A 27436-nucleotide genomic window follows, 5' to 3' on the forward strand; every position below is an offset into this window, starting at 1 on the left:
TCCTGACAATGCACAGTGTCCACCTCTTGGTCTGAGAGTTTTGGTCTGAGTACCAGGCAGGAGTCCTGAGCAGAGGATGCAAAGCTATTCAATGTCCTCATCTGAAAGATAAGGATAATCCCAACCTTATGTGGTTGCTGTGAAGGTTAAATGGGAGGACAACTGTTGAGCACAATTTCTAGCATTAAAGAAATGACCATTATAGGCTTTCTTGGTGGAGGTTGAGAAGCTGATTCTAAAATTTATATGAAAACTTGAAGGATCTAGACTAACCAAAGCAATTTTGATGAACAAAGTTGGAGGGCTGTCACTGCTTGATTTCTAGGTCCACTATACAACTGTCGTAATCAAGACAGAAAAGGTCAGGAGACCAGAATAAAGAGTCCACAAATAGATCTACACACATGTGGTCTATTGATTTTTGACAAACATACCCAAACATACCCTTTTCCTGTTCTTTCAGGAAAAGAAGTCTTTTTTTTTTTAATTTTGTTTTTAACATTTACTTATTTTTGAGAGACAGAGAGAGACAGAGCGTGAGCAGGGGAGGGGCAGAGAGAGAGAGGGACACACAGAATCTGAAGCAGGCTCCAGGCTCTGAGCTGTCAGCACAGAGCCCGATGTGGGGCTTAAACCCACGAACCGTGAGATCATGACCTGAGCTAAAGTCAGGTGCTTAACCGACTGAGCCACTCAGGCACCCCAAGAACTGTCTTTTCAACAAATGGTGCTGGAACAATTGGATGCAAAAAAAAGTGAATGTTATGTACCACATGTAAATATTAACTCAAAAGGGATCATAGGCTTAAATGCAGGAATTACAAACTATAAAAATTGTAGAAGAAAACAGGATAAAATCTTTGTGATCTTGTGTGATGGTAAATTTTATGTTTCAATTTGGCTAAGCCATGACACCCAGATATTTGGTCACACATTTAGATGTTTTTGTAAAAAAGTAGATGTCAAAACTAGATGTTTTTGTAAAGGTGTTTCATAGATGAGATTAATACTTAAATCAGTAGACTCTGAGTTAGGCAGATTATCCTCCATGGTGTGGATGGGCCTTGTCCAATCAGTTGAAGACCTTAAGTGAAAAAGATTCCTGTGAGGAAAAGAGAATACCGCATCCAGATTACCTTCGGGCTTGAGGTGAAACAGCCACTCTTGCTGAGGTCCACACTCTGCTCCCTTACCCTGCAGAGTTTGGACTTGCCAAGCCTCCGCAATTGGCAGGAGTTAATTCCTGAAGGTAAACCCTTTGCAAAGGGTTTGATTGTAGTAAACCCAAGCATGACACTTGATAGTTCTTGCAGAAATGAAGAGCATGTGGGGCTGATAGATGTTTTCTGGCAGTCACTCCAAAGAAAGGCTGGAGGTAAATGATGTACATTCATGGTTTAGGAAAGAGAACAAGAGCAGGCTCTGCGTACGTCATCCCTCCTGCTGCTACTGCCTGGACTTCTTACTCTTGAACCTGTTTCCCATTGGTCAAAACCTCCAGGAGGGGTCTGTGAAGCCAGCTTTCCAGGGCACAGGGAAGCAGTGGAAACCAAGGACCTATTTTGTTGTTATTCATTTGCTTTGTTTTTGGTTCTGTGGGTGTGTATTTAATATTAGGACTTATTGAAATGGTGTGAGTCTGAACTTGTGTCTGCCAGCCTTTGGGTTTGTAGTCCTTTCCTGAAAGCTGTCAGTCCCCGAGAGGTAGGCGGTGGGGGAAATACATGCTTACAAGAATGTTGCTCAGGTGAAGAGGTTCACGTGAGAGAGAACATGTTGTGTGTAGCATGATTCTTCCAGAAGTCTCCATATATTTGCTTAAAAAGATATAAAAATTGTTCAGTTTTTGAATAAGTAGCTCATTAACATGGTTCTGATACAGAAGATACAAAAGTTGACAAGTCTTTCTCCTGTGCTGTCTCCCACTCAGTGTTTCCCTCCCTGAAGACAACTTGTGTTACCTGTTTCTTGCATTTTTTCCTGACATATTTCATGCATATATAAAAAAAATGGAAGTATCTCTATTGTTTCCCTCCTTTTATACAAATTGTAGGCTACTGTACATATGATTCTTCACTTTGCTTTATTCCGTGGACTGTAATTGGCTTACCCTATTCCCTATCGATGGGCATTTAGATTATGCTAATCTTCTCTTGTAAATTATGCTGCAGTGACCAACCTTGTCCTAAGGTCTTATTATACAGTGTGGTTATATCTGTGGAACAGATTTCTCTAATTGGCACTGCTGGGTCAGGTCACATGTGCCCTTGAAATTGTGACAGCCAGAGCGGAATTGCTCTGCACTGAGGTTGTGCCAGTGGACCCTCCACCAGCACAGCAAGAGAGGCTTGGGGGTCTACCTAGCCAATGGTTCTTCTCTCTCCCCCGCTCCCCGCCCCCCCAGCCGTGGTATTGTAGGTGATCATCTCCCATGCTTGGATGCACCGTGACCGGTGGTTTCCTGGCCTCTTCTTCCTGACTGCTCCGTCTTCTCTCTATTTTCCTAGCTCTTCATCTTCTGAATTTATCCTGCCTTTCTAGCATTCTCTTGAGGAGCTCTCTGCTGTGACTAATTTGGCCTCTGTTCCTCTCTACTTCAGCTTGGGTTTTGTAGGATTTTCTTTTTCCCGTGGTCTGGGTTGTGTCTAGGGCCTGCTGCTGGGAGTCAGGGAGAAAAGCATGGGAGTGGCTGATGGGAGGGGAGCAGTGGGAGGGTCTCCACACCCCTCCCCTTCCTCACCATCCACTCAGCTGGAAAACAGGATTCCCTCCCAAGGCTGCCTGGGAGTTTTCACCTCACACCCAGTGGCCCAGTGTGTTCTCACCTCCCGAATGAAAGCAGGAGCCTACTACACAGGGCTGATAACAGCCCCTGGTCCTGCTCGGGGCTCTTAGATCTGCACACTCCACAGGGGGGGGGGGGGGGGGGGAGGGCAACTAGGGTGTACAGTTACAAGTCAGGTCTGACAGAAAAGTCTGCTTTTTGTTCTGCAGTAACTACAAGCCTTGCCTCGTGGGACGAAAATCTCAACCAGGAGAACTTAGGCCTTTGTAGTTTATCATCAGAAATTATCAGGGAAACCTGACATATGCTGGTAATTCTGAGCAACAGTTATAAAACAAACACATGTTAAGATTTTATTATATTAATTCATGAGGGAACCACTGAGATGTTGCAACTGGTTCAGAGGAGAATTCAAACAATTACAATTGTGTAGGCCATCAGGAAAGTGCAAATATATTTGCTTATTGGATATGAAGCTGGCCAGTATCTACTGGGTCTCTTCTAGACACAATTTATTGGCATTACCCTCAGCATTCTACAACTTAGAGCTATAAAATAACTAAAAGACAATGAAGACAGTGGGAGATAACCTGGAATTGCATTTTGCGTGAGCCAGGGCACCTAGTCCCCTCTCTTTCTCTATCTCTTTCACCCATTTTTATTTTATTTTTAAATTTCTCTTCTTTTGTTTTTTTAAAATTATGGCAAAATAAACATAACATGATATTTACCATCTGAACCATATATTTTTTTTTTACCTTTTTTTTAATGTTTATTTTTGAGAGAGAGAGAGAGAGAACATGAGCAGGAGAGAGACAGAGAGAGAGGGTGGGGAGACACAGGCTCCAGGTTCCAGGCTCCAAGCTGTCAGCATAGAGCCCGATGCGGGGTTTGAACCCACGAACAGTGAGATCATGACTTGAGCTGACCAACCAACTGAGCCATCCAGGCACCCCTACCTTTATTTATTTATTTATGTGTGTATGTATGTATGTAGGCTTCACGCCCAGCGCAGAGCCCAACGCGGGGCCTAAACTCTCTATCCTGAGATCAAGACATGAACGGAGATTGAGAGTCAGGCAATTAACTGATTGAGCCACCCAAGTGCCCCAAACCATATTTAAGTGTACGATTCAATGGCATTAAGTACATTCGCATTTTGGGCAACCGTCAGCACCATACATCTCCAGAACTTTTTTCACCTTCTCAAACTGAACCTGTGTGCCTGTTCAATGGTAACTCCCCATTCCCCCTGCCCCTGGTCTCTGGCAACCACTGTTCCACTTTCTGTCTCTCTGAATTTGTCACCCATTTAAAAATCTTTCCCATTATTTTCTTACCAGGAGTGGAGGCATCTCTGTGACCATCTCTTGAGCTTGGCCAAGTTATTAGCAAGTTTGAGCCTTGGTTTCCTTTCTGTAAAATCAGCCTAACAATACCTACCTCAGGGAATTGTTGTGGGGATTAAATAAGATAGTCTGTGCAGGGTGCTTAGTACAGCAAAACCTTGGATTGTGAGCAACTTGTTCTGTACGATGAGCAAACATTTCTAATAAATTTTAACTTGATAAACAAGCGATGTCCTCCAATATGAGCAGTACGTGACACTGAACGTCACATGACCACAACTGAGCCAATGGTCCTTCTCTCTCTCTTTCTCTCTCTCTGTCTCTGTCTCTGTCTGCGGGATTGTGGGTGATCATCTTCCATGCTCAGATGCTTGGTCTCAGGCTGTGGTGTTTGGCAGACATCAGTGATTTTTTTAGCATGTTGGAAGGTGCCCACAACTGGCACTAGTGTATTTTTTTGTCACTTCAAAGCACCTATGAGCAGTCCTTTGCTTTTCCGTAAGCTTAGGAATGCTTTGCTCCATTCTAGGTCAGGTTGCCTGCAGATATAGACCCTCTTGCTGCCTTATTGCCAGTTACATTAAATACAGTATGTGACAAGAGTTTATTAATACTGTACTGTCGCCAACATCCATGCAAGCGTATACAATGATACCAATGCAGAAAAAGAGTCCATTGATCCAAAAGATAGCAGTGATTCCATTAGTGAAAGTTGTCCTACACAATAACCCTTCTCTCTCTGGTCTCCCTCACACCAGCCCCAAAGGTTTTCAAAGGTAAGTGCAGGTTAATTTATTTTTCTTTATAGTTTGCATTTCTTTATTATTTTGTATTATATTATTGTAATCATTTTTATATGAATATTTTGGGTTGTGGAATGAATCATCTGAGTTTCCATTATTTCTTACGGGGAAATATGATTTATATACAAGTGCTTTGGATTACAAGCATGTTTCCGGAATGAATTATGCTCACAAACCAAGGTTTTACTGTATAGTGTAATAAGGATGTAGAAAGATCAACGGATGGTAGCTATTATCATAATTACTGTTCTCTCACTTGAGTCCATGGTCCTCAGACACAGACGTCCCTTTGGGTCAGTGGTTCTCGGTTTCTACTGCACATGTGATCACCTGGAGAGTCTTTGAAAATACTGATACCCAGGTCCCAACTCAGAGGTTCCGATTTAACTGGTCTGGGTGTGGCTTGGGCTTGGAGAGTTTTCAAAGCTCTAATGAGCAGCCGAGTGGGGAACCACTCACTGCTTTGGATGTTTCTCCCTGAGGTCCCAGAGCCTTGCATGTGGGGTAGAACAGCATGTTCTCTTGAGCATCCGGCCGACTCTGTGGTTAGACACCTGGAAGTCTGGTGCTCTTTGCAGAGCACCATGAAATGTTGATAATTGAAATGCCATAATCCAAACTAAAGACATGTTTACTAGCAGGAAATAAATGTCTCAGACGTGGGTAGGCAAATGCATGCTGTGAATTGTGTGGCTTGCCTATGAGACAGTGCATGGAAACTTATTGGGTCGATACTAGAAAAGTCTCAGCAAGTGTTACCTTATGATGAGGGGGTGGATTAGGCAGACAGCACAGTGACTCATGTTTCTAGCTGAGAAAGGTAGGAGATACCCTGAGGAGATGCTCTTGGAGGAAGGAAAAGTGGCGCTCTCAGACAGTGTACTGGTGTAGCAGGTCAGACACGAGTCCCTGCAGGAGCCTGTGGAGAGACAGCCTGCAACTGAGGAGAGCAAGTCTTAGAACTTCTGGGTGGACACTCAAACCTGACTCGGCATCTGAGAAGGGACTGTTGAAGCTGCCATTGGGGAAAAGGAGCACCGGAGCTGGCCCTGAGTCTCTCAGCTGCTCTCCTCCCCCTCCACTGCCTTCGGGGAAGTCTCCGGAGTGGCTCCTCTTCAGTCTCCCTCATGCCTGTTGACAGTGGTGTTCAGTGGGGGTGGAGGCGGGGCCAGGCCGGTGCTTCGCCCCAGTGGCCCCGGGTGTTCAGGCAGCTCACCATCCACCCTTCCTTGTGCTTGTGGTCTGCCCGTGTGGTTTGCACTTTGCCTCATTAGTCTGCACTTAAAATCGAAGCCTCTAACAGCTGAGTATTTTATTATCCAGATTAATGTGCCATAACCCCCCCCCCCAAGTTTAAAAAAAGAAAACAAACCCTGAAGTTCTGTAGTTAATAGTTCTTAACCACTCTAGAGGAGACATTTTAAATGTCCTGGCATACCTGGGTGTCAGTATTTTAAAAATCCTCCCTAAATGGCTACATCTTTTCTGAACACAGTGCGTTGGAGGATTAGTGTTTTCCAGGGCAGTAATCAGCCTGTTGCAAGCCTGATGCTTCCGAGGTGTCATCACCTAATCCGCATTGAGGAATGTCATAAAGAGGCCATAGAGGAAGGGAGCTTTAGAAGCAGCCCAGATGCCAGTGCAGGTGGTTTATTGGTGAACTCCCGGAGTCCCTCCTATTAGTTTTCTTGGTTCTCTTAAGCTATAATGACTTGGGTTTCAGAAAATAAATTAGTCTAGAAACTCGTTCAGAAAGTGACATTTTTTTCTTATCGGTCCTCTCAGTGTGTTTTCAGTGAGAACTGGCTGTTGTATGTTTAGGTTGTTGCGAACCAAGGATCTAGGGTAGATGGGTGAGTGGGTGGCAGCTGTGCCTGGTCTTCTTTTAGCCCATGTTTTCATCGACCCTCCCCCAATGTATAAAGAATTATATGCCATGAGCAGATGAAATTTATTCCAAGTATGCAAAGCTGGTTCAATTAATATAATTCCCCTATCTCAGTCTGCTCAGGCTGCTATAATATAATACCATAGACTGGGGGGCTTGAACAACAGATACTTAATTTCTCACAATTCTTGAAGCTGGCAAGTCTAAGATCAAGGTGCTGGCAGATTCAGTTCCTGGTCAGAATTCCTCTTTCTGGCTTACAGACAGTCACCTTCTTGCTGAGTTCCCACATGACAGAGAGAGAGAATGAGAGCTCTGGTCTCCCTCTTCTTATGAAGAAAATTCCTATCATGGGGTCACCATACTCACCTTCTCATCTCATCCTGTTTACCTCCCAGAGACCTTTCTCTAAATACTACCACATTTGGAGTTAGAACTTCAACATATAAATTTGGGTGGGGGGGGGGGGACAAACATTTAGGCCATAACAATAAGCTAAACAAGAAAAATTATATAATCATATTAACAGATGCAGCAAAGGCATTTGACAAAATCCAACACCCATACATCATCAAAACAAAACAAACAAAACAAAACAAAACAGTCAGCAAATAGGCATCGAGGAGAACTTTCTCAACATGATTCAGATCACCTACATAAAACCTACAGCTGACCTCATACTTAACAGTGGAAGACTGAACAAACACCCCTGTAAAATAAGGAGCAAGGCAAGGATGCCACTGAGTCAATATAGTATGCAAATTCTAGCCGCTGCAACAATGCAAGAAGAAAAAAAAGGCATGCACGTTGGAAAAGAAGAAATAATACTGTCCTTGTTGGAAGATGACATGATTGTCTACATAGAAAATACTAAGGAGGGGCGCCTGGGGGTGCTCAGTCAACTGAGCATCTGACTCGATGATTTCAGCTCAGGTCACGATCCCAGGGTCCTGGGATTGAGCCCCGAGTTGGGCGCTGAGCATGGAGCCTGCTTGAGATTCTCCACTCCTCCTCTCCTCTCCTGTCCCTCTCTGTCTGCCCCTCTCCTCCACTCACGAGTGCTCTCTCTCTCTCTCTCTCTCTCTCAAAAAAAGAAAATACTAACGAAAATACAAAATACTCCTAAAACTAGTAAGAGAGTTTAGCAAATGTGCAGGATAGAAGATCAACACACAAAAATCAATTGCATTGCTATATACTAATGACGAACGTGTAGAAATGGAAATTTAAAACACAATACCCATTATAGTCACTTTAAAGTGACTATATATTTTTAAAATATTTTTTTAAAAATATATTTTTAAAATTTTTTTAATGTTTATTTTTGAGACAGAGAGAGACACAGAGTATGAGTCCCTGAGCCACCCAGGTGCCCCAATACTTAGGTTATATTTAATAAAACATGTACAGGATATGAAAAGTTAGAAAATACTGAAGAAAGGAATCAAAGGAGGCCTAAAATAGAGATGCACATCACGTTCACAGAAGACTCAATATAGTAAACAATTCTCTCCAAATTGATCTATATGTTGAACGTGGTTTCTATTAAAAGCCTATCAAAATTTTTTGCATAGACAGGAATTTTCTAAAATGTATGAGGAGAGGGCACCTGGGTGACTCAGTCAGTTAAGTGTCTGACTTCGGCTCAGGTCATGGTCTCACAGTTCGTGGGTTCCAGCACCATGTTGGGCTCTGTGCTGACAGCTCAGAGCCCGGAGCCTGCTTTAGATTCTGTGTTTCCCTCTTGCTCTCTGCCCCTCCCCCATTCACACTCTGTTTCTCTCGCTCTCTCTCAAAAATAAATAAAAACATTAAAAAAATTTTTTTTAATGTGTGTGGAGAGGCACAGACCCTAAAATAGCTAAAAACAAGTAAATTGGAAGGAATTACTCTACTTGATACTAAGGCCCACGATGTAGCTACAGTAATTGGGAGAGTGAGTGAGGTATTGGTAGAAGGATGGACACAGAGATCAATAGAACACAACTGAGAACCCAGAAATAGACCGACACAAATATGTTCAACTGATTTTTCACAAAAGTGCAAAAGTAATTCAGTAGAGGAACTCTACACAAATGATGTTGGAGCAGTTAGACGTCTATAGTTTTAAAAAATGAACCTAATACCGTATATAGAAATTAACCCCAAATGGGTCATGTCCTTAAATATAAAATTATAAAACTCTTAGAAAAAAATCAGAAAAGAAAATCTTCAGGATCTAGGGCCAGGCAAAGAGTTGTTAGACTTCACACATAAAACATGATACATGAAAAGAAAACTTGGTAAAGTGGATCTCATTAAAATTTAAAACTTTTGCTCTGTGGGCAGCTGTGTTAAAAAGATGAAAAGGCAACCAACAGTCTGAGAGAAAATATTTGTAAACCATACATTTGGCAAAGGACTTGTATCTAGAATTCAATAGTAAAATTCAATTCAACAATTGAATTCAATTCAACAGTAAAATAATGAACACTCTCATCAGAAAATGGGCAAAAGACATAAAGAGACATTTCACTGAAGAGAATATACAGCTGGAAAATAAGCACATGAAAAGATGTTAAATATTAGCAAGTAGGAGCTAATGCAAATTAAAACCACAGCAACATATTACTATATCTATCAGAAAGGCTAAAATAAAAAATAGTGACAACACTAAATGCTGATGAGGATGTGGAGAAACTGGATCTCTCATATGTTGCTGGTGAGAATATAAAATGATACAGCCACTCTAGAAAACAGTTTGGCCATTTCTTTTTAAAAAAATTTTTTTAATGTTTATTGTTGAGAAAGGCACAGAGTGCGAATGGGGGAGGGGCAGACAGCGAGAGAGGGAGACAGAATCCAAATCAGGTTCCAGGGTCTGAGCTGTCAACACAAAGCCTGATGTGGAGCTTGAACTCATGAACCATGAGATCATGACCTGAGCCAAAGTCGGATGCTTAACCAACCGAGCCACCCAGGTGCCCCTGGCCATTTCTTATAAAACTAAATATGCAACTAGTGGGGCACCTGGGTGGCTTAGTCAGTTAAGTGTCTGACTGTTGATTTTGGCTCAGGTCATGATCTCACTGTCCGTGGGTTCGTGCACCGTGTTGACAGCACTAACAGTATGGAGCCTGCTTGGGATTCTCTCTCTGCTCCTCCCACACTCACGCATGCACGTTCTCTTTCTCTCTCTCTCTCTCTCTCAAAATAAATAAATAAACTTAAAAAAAAAAACAAGTAAATATGCAACTACTATATAATGCAGCAGTTGCACTCTTGGACATTTATCCAAGAGAAATGAAGGCTTATATTTACACAAAGATACACACAGATGTTTATAGTACCCTTATTCATGATAACCCCAAACTGGAAACAGTCCAAATGTCCTGCAGTGGGTGAATGGTTAAAAATTATGGTACATTCAGGGCATCTGGGTGGGTCAGTTGGTTAGGCCTCTGACTTCGGCTAGGGTCATGATCTCGCAGTTCGTGAGTTCGAGCTCCGCGTCAGGCTCTGTGCTGATAGCTCAAAGCCTGGAGCCTGCTTTGGATTCTGTGTCTCCCTTTCTCTCTTTGCCCCTTTACTGCTCGTACTCTTTCTCTCTCAAAAATATATAAACTTTAAAAAATTAAAAAAAATTATGATACATTCATACCATAGAACATGGGCTCAGTAGGAAAAAAGATTATCAATATATGCAAGTCTACACACTCTACTATTCCATTTACATGACATTGAAAAAATGAAAGCGATTGAAAACAGATTAATGGTTTCACAGGAGTTAGGGATTGGGGGGCAGGGGAGGGGAGAGAAGTGGGTGTACTTGGAAAGGCATAATAGGAGGGGTCCTTGGTAATAGAGTCGTGTGTCTTGACTGTATCAATGTCAGTGTATATTCTGATTGTGATATTACACAGTAATTGTGTAGCTGTTACACTTGGAGGGTACATGGGAGCACTCTGTATTATTTCTTAAAACTGCATGTAAATCCATACTCCTCTCAAAATATAAGCCTTAATTTTTAAAAATTACAATGGAAAGGGGGATGGCAGAGAACAATAAAAGGCTACAATTAAAAGCTATTCCTGTCTTAAGGGCCACGGTTTACGACCTTAAGCCTAAGGCGGAGCTGGAAGTCTCAGGATCTGAGTTGGGTTTGTGCAGATCTGGAACATCTCTGACTCTCCCTGCCCAGTCAGCTAGGCCTGCATCTGTCTGGTTTTTGCATTGCTTGGTTCTGAGTTCTGGTGGTGTATCTCTGGCATTTTATGTCCTATTTGTACATTGTACCCCCACCCTGACACCTTCACACATTGGAGCACGGCTCTTAGGTGCCTTGTCTGGGCTGCTCTGCTTGTGGAGAAGGAGCTGTGATTGGTTGTTGGAAAGGCTGATAGGAAATGTGGGTGAGCACTCAACTGGCAGGGGCAATGACCTTGTTTCTATCATCCTTGAATTCTCAGTACTTAGCCTGGCACTCAGTAAAATGTTCACCAGGTAAATTACACCTACTACCTTAACTACAGAAGACAATTCTTAGACACCCATGCAGTAGTACCTTCAAAATTCAGACCTCTGCCAGAGAAGTGCTTCAGTTAAAGAAAGTCCCAGCATGTTCAGAGCTGTAGACCTGGAAGAAGACTGTCTGAGAGGTAAGACTAGCCTCCATTCTTTCTGTCCCTGGGCCCTGGGCCCTGGGTTTTCCCTGTGCAGTTCTGTCACTTTGCTGGCCACAGCCTGACCTCGGGGTTAATAGCTTCACTTTTAAGACAGAAGTGGCTGAAAATTGATGGGGTTTAGGTTTTAGGGTCCTTCCTTGCGCTGACCCTTTTCAATGCCCTCTACCTAATTTTGCATTTGTAATTTTGCAATTAATCTTTTTCTTAAGGAAAGACTCCCAACATTGTATGTTTCGGGCCTCATGAAATTTGCATTTCATAAAATAGGATTGGTATGGATTCATACCTGGTTCAGGGTCCTTCATAAAAACAGTGCCAGTTCTTGGTTCTCTTAGCATAACTCGGATGGGCTGAAACTCTCCCAGATACTAAGGGAGAACAAACACGAAAGAAGACAAAGACAATGTAAGCATTAAAAAAGCAAAGCTGTGTTGATTCAAGTTTCTTCTTCTCTAATAGCTAGCTTATTCCCAGCACCCACAAGTTCTGGGAGACAGCTGGGCTCCTCACTTCCCAGCACCAGGACTAATTCCACACGGAGGGGTCTTGTGATGATCCATCACGTGAAAACTGGTGATCGAGAGCAAGGGCTTTGAATTGAGACAGTCTGGGTTCAAATATCATTGTACTGCTTAGCAGCTGTGTTGTTGACAAGTTATTGACCCCCCTGTGCCTTGGTTTCTACATCTGTAGAATGGGGCAATAATAATAGCTACCTTAAATTTGCCAGGATAGCCTACATAATGCTGTAGAAACCCAACATCTCAGAAGCTTAAAAAAAAGTTTTATTAAGGTTTATTTTTTGTTCATGCTGTATGTTCATTGCGGGTCTACAGGGGTGAGTAGAAGAGCGGGCTCTGCTCCTCAAGGCTTTCGCTCAGGACCAAACTGATGGAGGCTCTGCCATTGAGAGTAGTGTCTGTCAGTTCCAGTGCTGCAGCAGAGGAAGGGAAGGTGGAGATATGCCCATTAGCTCCAAAATGCTTCCTTACATCACACATCCATTTTGTTGGACAGAGCAAGTCCTGTGGCCACACCTAACTTCGGAGAGATGGGGAAGTGAAACTGTGACTATTAACAGAGTGAAAAGGCAACACACAGAATGGGAGGAAATGTTTGCAAATCATGCATCTGACAAGGGATTCATATCCAACAACTCAACAACAACAACAAAACAACTCAATTTTTATTTTTATTATTATTATTTTAATTCTAGTATAATTAACATTCAGTGTTATATCAGTTTCAGGTGTACAATATAGTGATTCAGCAATTCTATACATTATTCAGTGCCCATCACAGTAAGTGTACTCTTAATTCCCTTCACCTATTTCACTCATTCCTATGCCTGCCTCCCCTCTGGTAACCACTAGTTCTCTATAGTTAAGAGTCTGGTTTTTTTGGTTTGTCCCTTTTTTATTTTGTTCATTTGTTTTGTGTCTTAAATCTACATATGAGTGGAATCATATAATATTTGTCTTTCTGTGACTTATTTTACTTAGTATTATCCATATTGATGCAGATGGTAAGATTTAATTTCTTTCTTATGGCAGAGTAACATTCCTGTGGGGTGTGTGTGTGTGTGTGTGTGTGTGTGTGTGCGCACACACCACATCTTTATCCATTCCTCTATCCATGGACTCTTGAGCTGCTTGTATAATTTGGCTATTGTAAATAATGCTGCAGTAAACATAGGGGTGCATATATCCTTTTTGAATTAGTGTTTTCATATTCTTTGGGTAAGTACTCAATTGTGGAATTACTGGATCATATAGTAATTCTATTTTTAAAATTTTAAGGAAACTTAATACTGTAATTCATAGTAGCTGCACCAGTTTGCATTCCCACCAACAGTACACAAGTGTTCCTTTTTTCTCCACATCCTCACCAACCTTTGTTATTTCTTGTGTGGTGATTTTAGCCATTCTAACAGGTGTGAGGTGATATCTTATTGTAGTTTTGCTTTGTATTACCCTAATGATTGGTGTTGTTTAGCATCTTTTCATGTGTCTGCTGGCCATCTTCTTTGGACTAATGTCTGTTTATGACTTCTGCCCATTTTTTAATTGGATTTTTTTTTTTTTTTTTTCGCGATTGAGTTTTAGAAGTTCTTTATATATTTTGCATACTAACCTCTTGTTGGATATATCATTTGCAAATATCTTCTTCCATCCAATGGGTTATCTTTTTGTTTTGTTGATTGTTTTCTTTGCTATGCAGAAGCTTTTTATTTTGATGTAGTTCCAATAGTTCATTTTTGCTTTTGTTTCTTTTGCCTTAGGAGACATACCTAAAAAATGTTGCTATGGCCAATGTCAGAGAAATTACTGCCTGTGCTCTCTTCTAGAATTTTTATAGTTTCAGGTCTCACATTTAGGTCTTTAATCCATTTTGAATTTACTTTGATGTATGGTGTAATAAAGTGGTCCAGTTTCATTCTTTTGCATGTAGGTGTCCAGTTTTCCCAACACCATTTGTTGAAGATACTTTTTCCCATTGTATATTCTTGCCTCCTTTGTGATAGATTGGCCATATAATCGAGGGGCTTTATTTCTGGGCTCTCTGTTCTGTTCCATTGGTCTATGTGTCTCTTTTTGTACCAGTACCATATTGTTTTGATTATTACAGCTTTGTAGTATATCTTGAAATCTGGTATTGTGATACCTCCAGTTTTGTTCTCTTTTCTTAAGATTGCTTTGGTTAATTGGGGTCTTTTGAAGTTTCATAAAAATTTTAGAATTTTTGTTCTAGTTCTGTGAAAAATGCTGTTGGTATTTTGATAGGCATTGCATTAAATCTGTAGGTTGCTTTTTGAGTAGTATGGCCATTATAACAGTATTTTTTCTCCCAGTCTGTGAGCATGGAATATCTTTCCATTTGTTTGTATTGTCTTCAATTTCTTTCTTTCTTTCTTTCTTTCTTTCTTTCTTTCTTTCTTTCTTTCTTTTTTTAAGTTTATTTACTTTGAGAGGGGGGAGAGAGAGAATTCCAAGTAGGCTCCACACTGTTAGTGCAGAGCCCAGTGCAGGGCTAGAACCCATGAACCATGAGATCATGACCTGAGCCAAGATCAAGAGTTGGATGCCCAACTGACTAAGCCACTCAGGTGCCCATGTCTTCAGTTTCTTTCATCAGTGTTTTATAGTTTTCAGAGTACACGTCTTTCACCTCCTTGGTTAAGTTTTATTCCTAGATATTTTATCATTTTTCATGCAATTGTAAATGAGATTATTTTCTTAATCTCTCTTTCTGCTACTTCATTATATAGAGTATAGAATGCAACAGATTTCTGTACATTGATTCTGTATCCTGTGACTACTGAATTCATGTATCAATTTTAGTAGTTTTTGGTGGAATTTTTAGGGTTTTCTATATATAGTGTCATATACTTTTTTTTAATGTTTATTTTTGAGAGAGAGAGAGACAGAGACAGAGTGTGAGTGGGGGAAGGGAAGAGAGAGAGGGAGACAGAGAATCCGAAGCAGACTCCAGTCTCTGAGCTGTCAGCAGAGCTTAATGTGGGGCTCAAACCCATGAACCGTGAGATCATGACCTGAGCCGAAGTCAGATGCCCAAACGACTGAGCCACCCAGGTGCCCCTATATATTAGTATCATGTAATATGCAAATAGTGAAAGTTTTTCTTCTTCCTTACCAATTTGGATACCTTTTATTCCTTTTTCTTATCTGATTACTGTGGCTAGGAGTTCTAGTATGGTGCTGAATAAAAGTGGTGAGAGTGGACATCCTTGTCTTGTTCCTGATCTAAAGGGAAAAGCTCTCAGGTTGTCATCATTGAGTATGATGTTAGCTGTGGGTTTGTCATATATGGCCTTTATTATGTTGAGGTATGTTCTAAGTCTACTTTGTTAAGGATTTTTATCATGAATGGATGTTGTACTTTATCAAATGGTTTTTCTGCATCTATTGAAATGATCATATGGTTTTTATTCTTATTGATATCATGTATCTCACTGATTAATTTGTGAATACAGCTCAATTTTTTTATATCTTCTTTTTTAATGTTTTTTTTTTTTTTTTGAGAGAGAGAGAGAGAGAGAGAGAGAGAGCATGAGCAGAGGAGGGGCAGAGAGGGAGACACAGAATCCGAAGGAGTTCCAGGCTCTGAGCTGTCAGCACAGAGCCCAATGCAGAGCTTGAACTCAACGACTGTGAGATCATGACCTGAGCTGGTTGGATGTTCAACCAACTGAGCCACCCAGGCTCCCCAGCTCAATTTTTAAAGTAAACAAAGGACTTGAATAGATGTTTCTCCAAAGAAGATATATAAATGGTCAATAAGCACAAGATAACAAGATGGTTAATAGCACTAGTCATTAGGGAAATGCACATCAAAATCATAATGTGATACTTCACATTCATCATGATGGCTGTTATCAAATAAAGAAAAACAGAAAATAAGTGTTTTAAGATCACGCAGAAATTAGAGCATGTATGTGTTGCTGGTGGGAAGGTAAAATGGTGCAACTACTCTGGAAAATGGTATGGTGGTTCCTCAAAAAATTAAACATAGGGTTACCATATAATTTGGCAATTTCACTTTTAGGTATATACCCAAAAGAAATGAAAGCAGGAACTCGAACAGATGTTTGTATACCCATGTTCACAATAGCAAAAGTGGAAGCAACCCATATGTCCGTCTACAGATGAATGCTTAAACAGAATGTAGTGTGTTCATGAAATGGAATATTATTCAACCTTAAAAAGGAATGAAATTCTGATATATGCTACAACAAGGATGAACTTTGAAGGTGTTGTGCCATGTGAAATAAGTCAGATACAAAAGGACAAACTTTGTATGATTCAACTTATGTGAAGTACCTAGAATAGACAAATTCATAGAGACAGAAAATAGAATAGAGGTTAGCAGGGGCTGTTAGGAGGTGAGGGGATGGAGTTATTGTTTAATGGATACAGAGTTTGTTAGGATAATGAAAAAAATTGGAATTTGATAGTGGTGATGGCTGTACAACATTGTGAATATATGCAATGCCACTGAATTGTACACTTAAAAATGGTTAAAATGGTAAATTTTATATTATGTGTACTTTACCACAGTAAAAAAATCAGGAACAAATTGACCCAAGAAGCAGCAGAAAACTTAGTCTGATTACCATAGATAAGAGTAGAAACATGATTAAAAATGCAGCTTTAAAAAAGTACTTGGGCCAAATCATTAACTCTGTCCCATATTTTAACAATGAAAAAAAACATAGCTCCATTGTTATTTAAACTAGTGTAAAGCATAGAACAAAATGGAAAGCTAGATTTGTTTTATGAAACAAACACAACCTGAATACCAAAACCAGGTAAATATAAATGAGAGAGGGAGAGAAAGATACAGTACATAGATCAATCTCACTTATAAATATAGATTCAAAAATTCTTAATAACATTACTTAGAAAGATACAGCACTTATCAAAAGAATAATACAGTGTGATTATGTGGAGTTTGATCCAGGAATGGAAGATGGTTCCATAATTTGATATACTAACACACTAAAGGAGAAAACGGGGTGCCTGATCCCAACGTTGTGGGATCGAGATTCTGTCTCTCTTTCCCACTGCCCCTCTCCCCTGCTTGCACTCTCTTATAAACAAATAAATAAATAAACAAACAAACAAACAAACAAACCCAACCAACCACATGGTTACCAGTTGCTGAAAAGGCAGTGATTTTTAATTAAAAAATAAAAAAACCCAGAAAATATGAGAGGGCAGTTCTTATCTCTTGATGATAGTTCATGATGCATTGGATCACCATGCTTTGCTCTGTCAGTGCATGAGCCCATTGAAAATGTTGTCTAAGCAGCTCCCTGTGAGGAGTATGGGGGCCATTAAGTGACGCTTTATCACTTACGAACAGATGTATTACAGGAACCAACGGAATCCTTAACAGCTAGTTAAGTTGCTTGAAGTATTTTGGTTCTTCTTGCTAGTGGACTTAAAAAAAAAAAGTTTATTTATTTTTGAGAGAGAGAGCAAGAGAGAGCATGCGTGCACAAGAAGGGGCGGGGCAGAGAGAGAGGCGGGCAGAGGATACAAAGCAGACTCCAGGCTCTGAACTGTCAGCACAGAGCCTGATGCGGGGCTCGAACCCACAAACCAGAGATCATGACCTGAGCAGAAGTCAGATGCTTAAGTGACTGAGCCACCCAAGCACCCCAGGAAGGATCATTTAATGGGACAATTCCTGTACCCTACTGCCCTTGTGTGATTGGACTGTTGATCCTCAGCATAGTTTTACTTCTGCTTCTATTACATTTTGTCTTACTAAAATTAGCCTGTTCTTCTGATCTGAGATTGTCTTGGATCCTGATTTTTGTCATCCAAGGAAGTTAGTCCCTCACTGCTTTTTGTCACCTATCATCTCTTTAAGATGTGATAAGTCACTCATCCGAGTAGACAGGTGGACAAAATATTTTTCCAACAAGGAAAGAAAGCCTTGAAGGCTTTTTAAACTATCAACTTTTTGAAAATAAAAAGGTTTATTGTCTCAGTCTCCTTTGATCCATGGCAATTTTTCTTTGTCCATTTTCTTCTGAATGTCTTCATGACTTTGTTTGCATTGAATCATAAGCCTGAGAAATGCTTTATTTTTTAATCCAAATCTACACCATTCCAGGCAGTTGAGATTTGGGGAATACTGTCTATAACATGAGGACCCTGGGAGCATCTAAGAAAGTTGGTGGGAGTTTTCTACAATTTAAATCTAAATGAGGGGCCAAGTGGCCAGGACTCTAGCTACATGTAGTTCTACCAGAAATGAGATTTGTGATCTTGTAAAATCAAAGAACCTCTGTTAGCCTTACTATCCTCATCCAAATTAAACTTTCAAAGACCCTCAAAGACCTGAACGTTGTATTGTTTCTAAAATATGTTACTCTTATTTTACCATCATTGCATCTTTCTTGCCTCCTACCTCTTTTCCTTGCTTCTTTGTTTAATGTTACAGATAATAGAGACAGACATTACTTGCCTCAGTAAAGATTGCATGACCCTGATCGAACTTATGATCTCCTGAAGAAAGGAAGCATTGTCATTTTGAAGTTATTACATTGATCTAACCTAAATTCTTCTCCCCTAAATGGTTTCCCTTTGTGTGGCTAACATCTGTGCAACTGCCCACCTTGTAACAATCTCCAATTAAGATGGTTTGTTTTATTTCTTTGAGCTACTGATTCCTGGTTCCTTCATCCTTGCCTAACCGCCCCCCCCCCCCAACCTCTTCAGAATTTCTAGCCTGTTTATTCCTTTGGGTTCTGCCCCAGGTTTCTATGTGACTCTGGTTTTAAGCATATCATTGGACAAAGACGGTGTTCCAGGAATGGGTAAGCACAGCACACTTCTCACTTTTTTTTTTTTTTTTTTTTTTTTTACTGAGATACAATTGATATATAACATTATATTACTTATAGGTATACAACATAATGATTCGAGATTTGTATGTATTGCCTTCTCACTTTTCAAGCCTGCTCTGTTAGACCAGGCAGCTGCCCTGATGAGGGCCAGGGTTTGTCATTCGTGGGGCAGGTATTGTCAGTCTGAAAGGCCTGCTCTCTACTAAGGAAGATCCAAGATACCTAAAGCACGAGAGAAGAGCTGGGACCCAATGTCTGGATTCTGGCTACAGTAATGAGTGACCAGGGTGGTGGCCCCATGGAGTCTGCAGAAAAGGAGTCTTTTCCAGGTTTCTGTCAGTTGTGGTTCTCAAACGGTCCCCGATCCCCCTCCCTGGGGCTCAGCCCTTCCATAGGATGTCTCTCCAATAAATGCTTCCCTCTGCCTGGGGTTGTTGGGTGAGAAAGGTTAAGCAGCATGTCTGAACACCTGCTGAGAACAAAATCAAGGTGTATTTAAGCCGGCAACCTTTAACTGGGCTCCCTTGTCATCCCCACTAGTAGGAGATCTTTATCTGAACAGGAATCTTGCCCCTGGAATGCTCTCTGACAGAGCCCTGCCTCTCCAGCTGGGAGTTGGCCTCTTCAGAATGAGTAGCAGGGACTGCTTCATTCTGCACACCCTTCATGATCACCTGTGAGTGTAATTTATGGGTCGCCTGCCAGAACAGGACTCTCTCTACCATTTCCATGCAGCAGTTCTGCTGGAAGTTGGGACCCACCAGGCTGACCTGCCAGAACAAAGCAGCACTCCAGACCGGAGCCCCAGAATCGCTGACAGTAAGGCCACTTTTTTGTGGTTATGGCCTGGTAACATCACAAGGCCCTTGGCTGTTTACTTCCCTGGAAGTGGCTGAGTCTCTGTCTTATCCTAGGTAGAGCAATGGAAATGTGCGTTCCCTGCAGGGTCCTGTGCCCTCTTACTCCTGGTCTCAGATGGCCTATCCTGATAGCAGGGCAGGGTGGAGGAACTGGGACCTTTAAAGGGCCCAAGGCAGGGGTTCATAACCTCTGGATGCATATTAGAATCACCTGGAATTTTTTTTTTTAAAAACCTCATATTCATATCATCCCCACCCTACCCAATCCTTTGGGGGTAAATTTTGGGTTTGTTTTTAAGATTTCAAGTGATTCTTATGTGCAACCAAGCTTGAAAACCAGTGGTTTACATCAGTGGCTCTCAAAATGTCATCCTCAAGGAGCAGTATCTACCTCTCCTGGGAACTTGTTAGAAATGCATACTTTTAATGCAAATTCTCCACTCCAGACCTACTGAATCAGAAAGTCTGGAAGGAGGCCCAGTACTGCTGCCCAGTAAAGTTTGAGAACAACTGGCTCAAGGTATAATATTAGTATAGAAAGCAGGATAGTTATATGTGACCTATTGATATAACTATGCAAAAGCATCAGTAGAAAAGATGCACTGAAAAAGATTGGATGAAAATGACAATAGCTGTAAAAAATGATAATAGTTGTATTGGATGGTAGAATTACAGATTATTTGCTTTTATTTTCAAAGTTTTTAGTAATGTCATTATATTGCTCACATATTCTTTTAAGAAACAGGAACTGGGTTGTGGCAGTGCAGTATTTTAGTGTTTTGTACTGACAGGTGGGGTTGAGAGCATCACGAAGAATGTGGCAAGAGGAATGATGCTTGTTTGGACAGGCCCGACATGGCAGATTTCACCTGAGGGCCTATAGCTTCCCTGGAGAGAATTATCCTAGGTCCTCTTCATCTCATCCTATGGGTCTCAGCCTGGCTCACTCATTAGAATCACCTGGGGAGGAGTGCCCAGGTGGCTCAGTCAGTTGAGCATCCAACTTCAGCTTAGCTCATGATCTCACAGTTTGTGGGTTCGAGCCCCACATTGGGCTCTGTGCTGACAGCTCAAAGCCTGGAGCCTGCTTTGGATTCTGTATCTCCCTCTCTCCCTGCTCCTCCACTGCTTGCACTCTGTCTCTCTCTGTCTCTCAAAAATGAATAAACATTAAAAAAAAAAAAAAAGAAAAGAAAGAAAGAAAGAATCACCTGAGGAGGGTCTCTTGTTAATAGATGCCTGGGCTCCACCACAAGTTGAGCCAGAAATGCTGGAGACAGGGCTCAGGCATCAATATAGATGGACAGAAGAACAGACCAACCTGCCCAAGTGATTTGGATGTACAGTGAGAGTAGAAAACCTCTCTCCTCATCCTTGAGATTTAAAGAAACCAGGTTATATCCAGACGTCATCATCTGGGCGTCTTGGGAGCTTCCTAACACTGAGACATGGAACCCTTCTGCTAGAAGAGAGCTTCACCCACCTCACCCCCCAGCAAGCAGGCGGCAGGTAGAATGGTGGGTCAGAGCTTGGGGGCCAGAGTCAGACGGCTTAGGGGTGAAACCAGACTCTAATTACTTGCTGTATGACATAGAAAAGGTGACAGGGTCCCTCCATGCCTCAGTTTCATCACCTATAAAATGGAAATTCCTCATATTAATAGTGCCTACCTCATAGAGTCATGGGGGGGGGATTAAATGAGCTAATACAGGTAAAAGTCTTAAGATAGTGCCTGTCATGTAAGTATCCCATAAATGTTAGCTGCTGCTGTCTCTTGCTCATGTCCTTATTATTAGTGGTCTTCCTAATCCCTCTAGGGCCTGGGTTGAGTTGAGTTGAACAGGTTATTGAACTGGGGTAGGTCCCAGGACAAATGGAGGCTTCAGAAATGTCTTTGTCTTATTCATAGTTCACAGTCTTTTCTCCTTTTCCCATTTCTTTCATTGGCCATTCCTAAGGGCATGAAAATGATGGCAGTTGCATCCTTGAGTCTAAATCATTCAAATACCCCTCTAAGGGTCAGTTGTTATTTGCCCCCTCACACTTAAGGGGATTGCAGCCTTCCCCATTTGTCAGGCTTGACCTTGGGGTATCCCTGCTGGGAGCAGCCACTTCCCTGATTGGCTCTACTTTTGTTGCTTTTCACAATAGAATGTTCTAGAAAACAATTACATATCTGCTTCTTTCTCTCCACCTTTGGGTGGTGGTGGTGGTGGTGGTGTGGTGTGTGTGTGTGTGTATGTGTGTGTTTAAGGGAGTTGGTCTTGTGTTAGGAAACCCAGGGAACAGGAGTGGACAGCTTCAGGTTCAGTGGGAAACTGATTCCTATTGCCTTTGATGCTGCTGTACTTTTACCTGGTGCTAGAAAGGGAGCCAGACATGTGAGGAGGACATTCACCCTTCTCAGAAAAGTCCTCATGTCACTGTTGCACCTGCTTAAGTACTAATGAAACCCCCAGTTGTTTACACTTCCCCTGAGGGGCTGAGACATCCAAGAACCTAGAGCACCCCTAGGCTCTCTATTTCTTTGAGGCCAAGCCTGGAATTGGAATTTGCTCCCATGTCCCTGGTAGCCTCAGCCTGCCTGTGCTTGAGGAACACTGGCTTCTCTTTGACATGGCCCTGTACCATCCCAGAAGCAATTTGCTTCCTCGTCATGGAAGGCACAGTCCTGACCTCAGGGAGATTATAGCCTGGTTGGCAAAAAATGCCAGTGCCCAGGGTGACATTCAAAACAGAATGTGCTGGTTTCCTAGGAGGAACCTGAGGCACTGTGGGAGCAGAGAAGACAAGACCAGGAATGTTTCTTGCTGAGTCAGAGAAGGCAAAGTTTGGAGAAGGGCATTGCCAGGAAAGAAGGCCCATTCAGCAGAGACACAGAGAAGGGAAACTGTGGGCTGTATTTCAAAGATGGAAGTGGACACGTGGATCAGGACTGGCCAGTAGGAAATGACCCTTCAGCTAGGGGCCCATTTGGCTATCCAAGTGATCTGATTTCCAACCCTTCACCCAGGTCTGTTTGCCATTGAAAATATCTCACTGGTCTTTGTTAAGGCAGAGGTGCAAAGGCGTCAAGGAGGAGAGGGAACAATTGGGGTGTCTTCAGGGGCGAGGGCTCAGGACAGCTGGAAGGGAAAAAAACCCCGTCTTCGATGGTGGATGTTACTCTTATTTCAAGCATAATGGGGTGGATAGTGCAGGCTATTCCTGTTTTATAATTTTTTAAATGTGTATTTATTTATTTTTAAAGAGTGAAAGCAGGGGAGGGGTAGAGAGAGAAGGAGAGAGAGAATTTCAAGCAGGCTCTGCACCCCCCAAATGGGGACCTGATCGCATGAACTGTGAGATCATGACCTGAACCAAAATCAAGAGTCAGACACTTAACCAACTGAGCCAACCAGGCACCCCAGCCTCTTCCTATATTATAGGTGAGAAAATGGGCTCAGGAGAGTGTTGTGGACAAAGTCCCATAGGGGTGATTAGTCAGAGCTGGGATTTGAACTGGGCACATCAGGCTCCGTTGCCTCCAGCCTGTCCTTTCTGCAGAGAGAGGATTCTCTGTTGACTTTGGATGCCAGTCCAAGGCATCTTGTTAGTAATTTATAGTTTCTAAAGCACCTTCCCAGGTATGACCTGGTTTGAACCACAGCACCATTTCCTTCTGTCTTCTGCTTATTTGTGTCCACTTGGGCAAACCCTTTTGCCTCCTTGTGCCTCAGCTTCCAACCAGTCACATCTGGTTCCTGACGAGGATGTTCCTCAGGCTTCCCTGATCTGACACCCTGAGATTCCTTGTCCTTTGTCCTCTTTTTCCAGGCTCTCTCCAGCAAACTCTCTTCATCATGGTTTATGTTTTCAGTTGCTCAGAAGCACTTGTGTCCTACCATCCTGTCAGCCTTCCTCACAGCACACACATCCGTCTCCTCACGAGAGTAACAAACTTCCTGTGTGTCATAATGCCTAGAAACTTGGTGAAGGTCATTTTCTGATGTCCTTAACAAGGACACGTGATGACAGATGGAAACTGGGACCAGGCCCAGTGAGTGGAACCTGCTTATTTTGCTCCATCTGATCAGCTGTGGACTTTCATGGAGAGAATCAAGGTTATGCAGTGTGCACTGAGACAGTCGCTAGCCAAGGAAGGTCACTCCATCTCTTCTCAGACATTGCCTTTTTATGAAGGCTTTTTATAGCCCACTTTGTTGGGAGTAACTTTTTTCTTAATTAAGAATTCTAATTTTAAAGTGAGCTCTGACCTCTTTCTTTACAGAATCATTCTAGTGCTTTGATTGCATTTCATGCGTAGAAATTAAGATCCTTTATTGTCTGCTATCTGTGTTTTCCTCCACGGCTAGTTACCCATGGCAAACTGACACTTTATGGAGATCATAAATGAGTTTATTCCGCTAGAATATCAATAAAGGTCTTTGGAGAATTTTATTGAGGTGTAGAGGGATGTAAGAGACTATTTCTCCCTTATTAAGAGACCTATATGAGCCCATCAGGGTGTGTTTCAGTATGGATGGGAGCCAGTGGCTAAATGATTTTTGAAGCAGGAGGTAGAAGATTTCTTCACAGTGAACTTGAAGGGAAAAGCAAAGGAAATACGATGTCCCCTTTAGAATTTGGAGTTTCGCAAGGTCAGTTCTCTGGATAGAAGTTGATTTACACTGAAGAGTTATTCTGGGTGTTACCCTCTGTGTTATACTAGAGGGCTATTGAAGAAACAGTCCTTTCTGTGACCCGATCACAAGGCTAAGAAGCCTACTCAGGTGCACAGGGAGACGTGCACACAAGTGCGTTCTGCAAACCACTGAAAAGAACCTGGATGCCCATCAGTAGGGAATGGGTGAATAATGAATAAATGATCTGGAACTACATGTGACAATATGAGAAGAAATCTCAAAAATATGACATTGGACAAAAATTGCCAAATGATATTTTAAGAGTTTAATGCTATTTATGTAAGGTTCTAAAATAAGCAAAACAGTATTTATTATCTATGGCTATACCCACGTAGCAAAATATGTAATTAAAGGCAAAGGAATGAAAAATACCAAATTTAATTTACTTTAATTTAAGAATACCAATACCTTGTGGTGCCTGGCTCGCTCAGTCGGTAGAGCATACAACTCTTGATCTTGGGGTTGTGAGTTTGAGCCCCATCTTTGGTGTAGAGATTATTTAAAAATAAAATCTTAAAAAGAGTGATTACCTCTGGAGCTGAAGGGAAATAAAATCTGGGAGGGGTTCACAAGGAACATCTATAATTTCTCTAAGGTTTTCTTAAAGTGACTTGTAGGTATGTACATTTTAAAATATTCATATTTTTGAATGGCTGAAATATTTTGTAATTTTATTTTATTTAAATATTTTTTTTAATGTTTACTTATTTTTGAGAGAGATAGAGTGGGAGCCGGGGAGGGGCAGAGAGAGAGGGAGACACGGAATACACAGCAGGTTCCAGGCTCCAAGCTGTCAGCACAGAGCCCAATGCAGGGCTGAAACTCATGAAATGTGAGATCATGACCTGAGCCGAAGTCAACGGCTTAACGGACTGAGCCACCCAGGCGCCCCTATTTTGTAATTTTAAATTTTGTTTCAAAAAAGGGAGAACCTATTCAGAACAGTCTGGCCAGTAGTTTCAAATTTTAATAATTACTAACCAGATTTTTCTGGGGCTGATTAGCTTGACCTTTTGCTGTTCTTTCATCTTTTGCCCCATCTGATTCATTGTGACCACTTCATCATCCCTGAGTGTTAGCACCAAGGAGAAAATAAGAGAAAACATGAAACTCTTCATTTTCCTATTTGTTTGATGAGTGTGGAGTGGAAATTATGCACCAAAGGAAATCTTCGCGTTTTTAGCATATTTTATTCATTCATTACAATGCCAATTACAAAGGTTAACAGAGACAAACTTGAATTCTGAGTAAATATATAAGGATCTCCTGCCGAACTGAAGGGGAAGGGGGCTCCGACTGTGTAAAGCTTGCTCTAGGGCCACACCTGCCTCTAGGGAAGTGGTTTTGATATCCTGTTCTGAAATCAGTGTTTCCTTTGCATTAACAGCATGGCCGGACCCCCCTTCATCTTGCTGCCAATAAGGGCCATCTTTCTGTGGTCCAGATCTTGCTGAAGGCTGGCTGTGACCTTGATGTTCAGGATGATGTGAGTAGAAACCACACTCTACTGGGAGGGGTTGTTTGGGAGCTTGTCTATCTGGAAATACACAGTATAGTGTGTAAGCAGCTAGGCAGTGGGAGGATAGAAGATGCTCTCCTAGCACTTTTTAGCTCCATCTTGGTCCCCATGGGGTCCCTACGGGGACCTTCTTCTTGAAGACCTATCCTGGGACCCATTCTCAGTAGCAAGCTATAGTTTGCAAGTTTGGGGTGGTTTTCCCATCATGGTTCATGTGCTATCTAGTATCATCTACGTATAGAGCCTCAAAGGCATATTGTCTATGCCCTGTCTTGGTGTGAAGGAGCACACTACACACACACACACACACACACACACACGAGTGAGTGTGGGCAAAGCCTGTTGGAAATGTGTCATTGACCAAGCTTACCGTTAGAGAAAAAGTGGGGCTTAAAAACTTAACTTTTTCCTCTTCTCACTTTGATTTCTCTTAGGATACGTTTAGTTTAAAAGGACCTGTTCAAATAAAAAATTAACATATCATGGAATCCAAGAAAAAGGAAGCATCCTGAAAGAGTTTCCTCTCATGTTATGCCTTTATTAAGACCCAGTCTCTGGGGGCACCTGGGCGGCTCAGTCAGCTGAGTGTCCAACTCTTGATCTCAGCTCAGGTCTTGATCTCAGGGTCATTAATTCAAGCCCCCGTTGGGTTCTGCACTGGGCATGAAGCCTACTTAAAAAAAAAAAGACTTTGAGTTTCTTCATTCAGATTATGTAGACAAAGACTCCAATTGGCTCCTCTGCAGTCAAGTATTCATTCCTGACTCAATCACCAATGGTGAGGATGAGGTCATGTGGTGCACAGGGTTGCCTATTGGATCTTTGAGGAAGTAGATTCTCTAAGAAGAGGATATAAATAAGATGAAATGAATTGTCCTCCAGTGAGCTATTAGGAAACAGCCTTATGATAATGTAATTGGAAATTATTTTCAGAAACTGTTCCTAATTTCAACTCTAATTTGTGTGGTAGGACTTTAAGAAACAAGAAGTTTTGTGAGGAACAGAGAGTCTTACAGAATTTGCACATATCATAATCCCTTCCTGACTGACCTTTGATAACTGAGGGTATGGGAGTGTTAATCAAATTTTAGCCCCTCAGGTGTGCTAGTAGGGTATAGGTTACCAAAGTGCATCTAGTTTTCTGTAGGTATCTTTGTAATGTCCTAAAACTTGGCAAACATATGGTGAGAAGGACAGCATTCACAAAGAAATAACTAAATGTCATTGTTTTATGTACAGGCAGAAGGCTATCCAGTATCGTTCATAAATCTCTGGTTATATTTGGAATCGTTGGGTCATCAAAAATGTTACTTTCAAAAGATGCTGATTTAACTTTCAGCTGTTGATTTCTGCCTTGGGTCATAATACATTTTCCCTACACTGTAACCATGATAACATTCCTGATTCTATCATATCCTTAGATGACAGGAGTGAAAATACAAGGGGAGAGAAGAGATTCTAACCACAGAAAAGGCAGGGCATTGGGATGCTGGTGCAAACAT

General features: G+C 41.6%; 1 protein-coding gene across 5 annotated transcripts in view; it reads left to right on the forward strand.

Annotated features, from left to right (window-relative positions):
* ANKRD6 (ankyrin repeat domain 6) overlaps window positions 1-27436 on the forward strand; it is an 81688-nt gene that overhangs the window by 18616 nt on the left and 35636 nt on the right. For 3 of the 5 annotated variants that reach the window (XM_042939355.1, XM_042939357.1, XM_042939360.1), the window contains exon 1: window positions 25813-25901. Coding sequence is in view for 2 of the 5 variants with exons in the window: in XM_042939356.1 (XP_042795290.1) it covers window positions 25803-25901 (99 nt within the window). In the remaining 3 variants the exon portion in view is untranslated. Of the gene's footprint in view, window positions 1-25802; window positions 25902-27436 lie in introns of those variants that run through there. The other 2 variants (XM_042939356.1, XM_042939358.1) reach the window with 1 other exon arrangement.

This window comes from Panthera leo, chromosome B2 (genome assembly GCF_018350215.1).
Source record: "Panthera leo isolate Ple1 chromosome B2, P.leo_Ple1_pat1.1, whole genome shotgun sequence".
NCBI lineage: Eukaryota > Metazoa > Chordata > Mammalia > Carnivora > Felidae > Panthera > Panthera leo.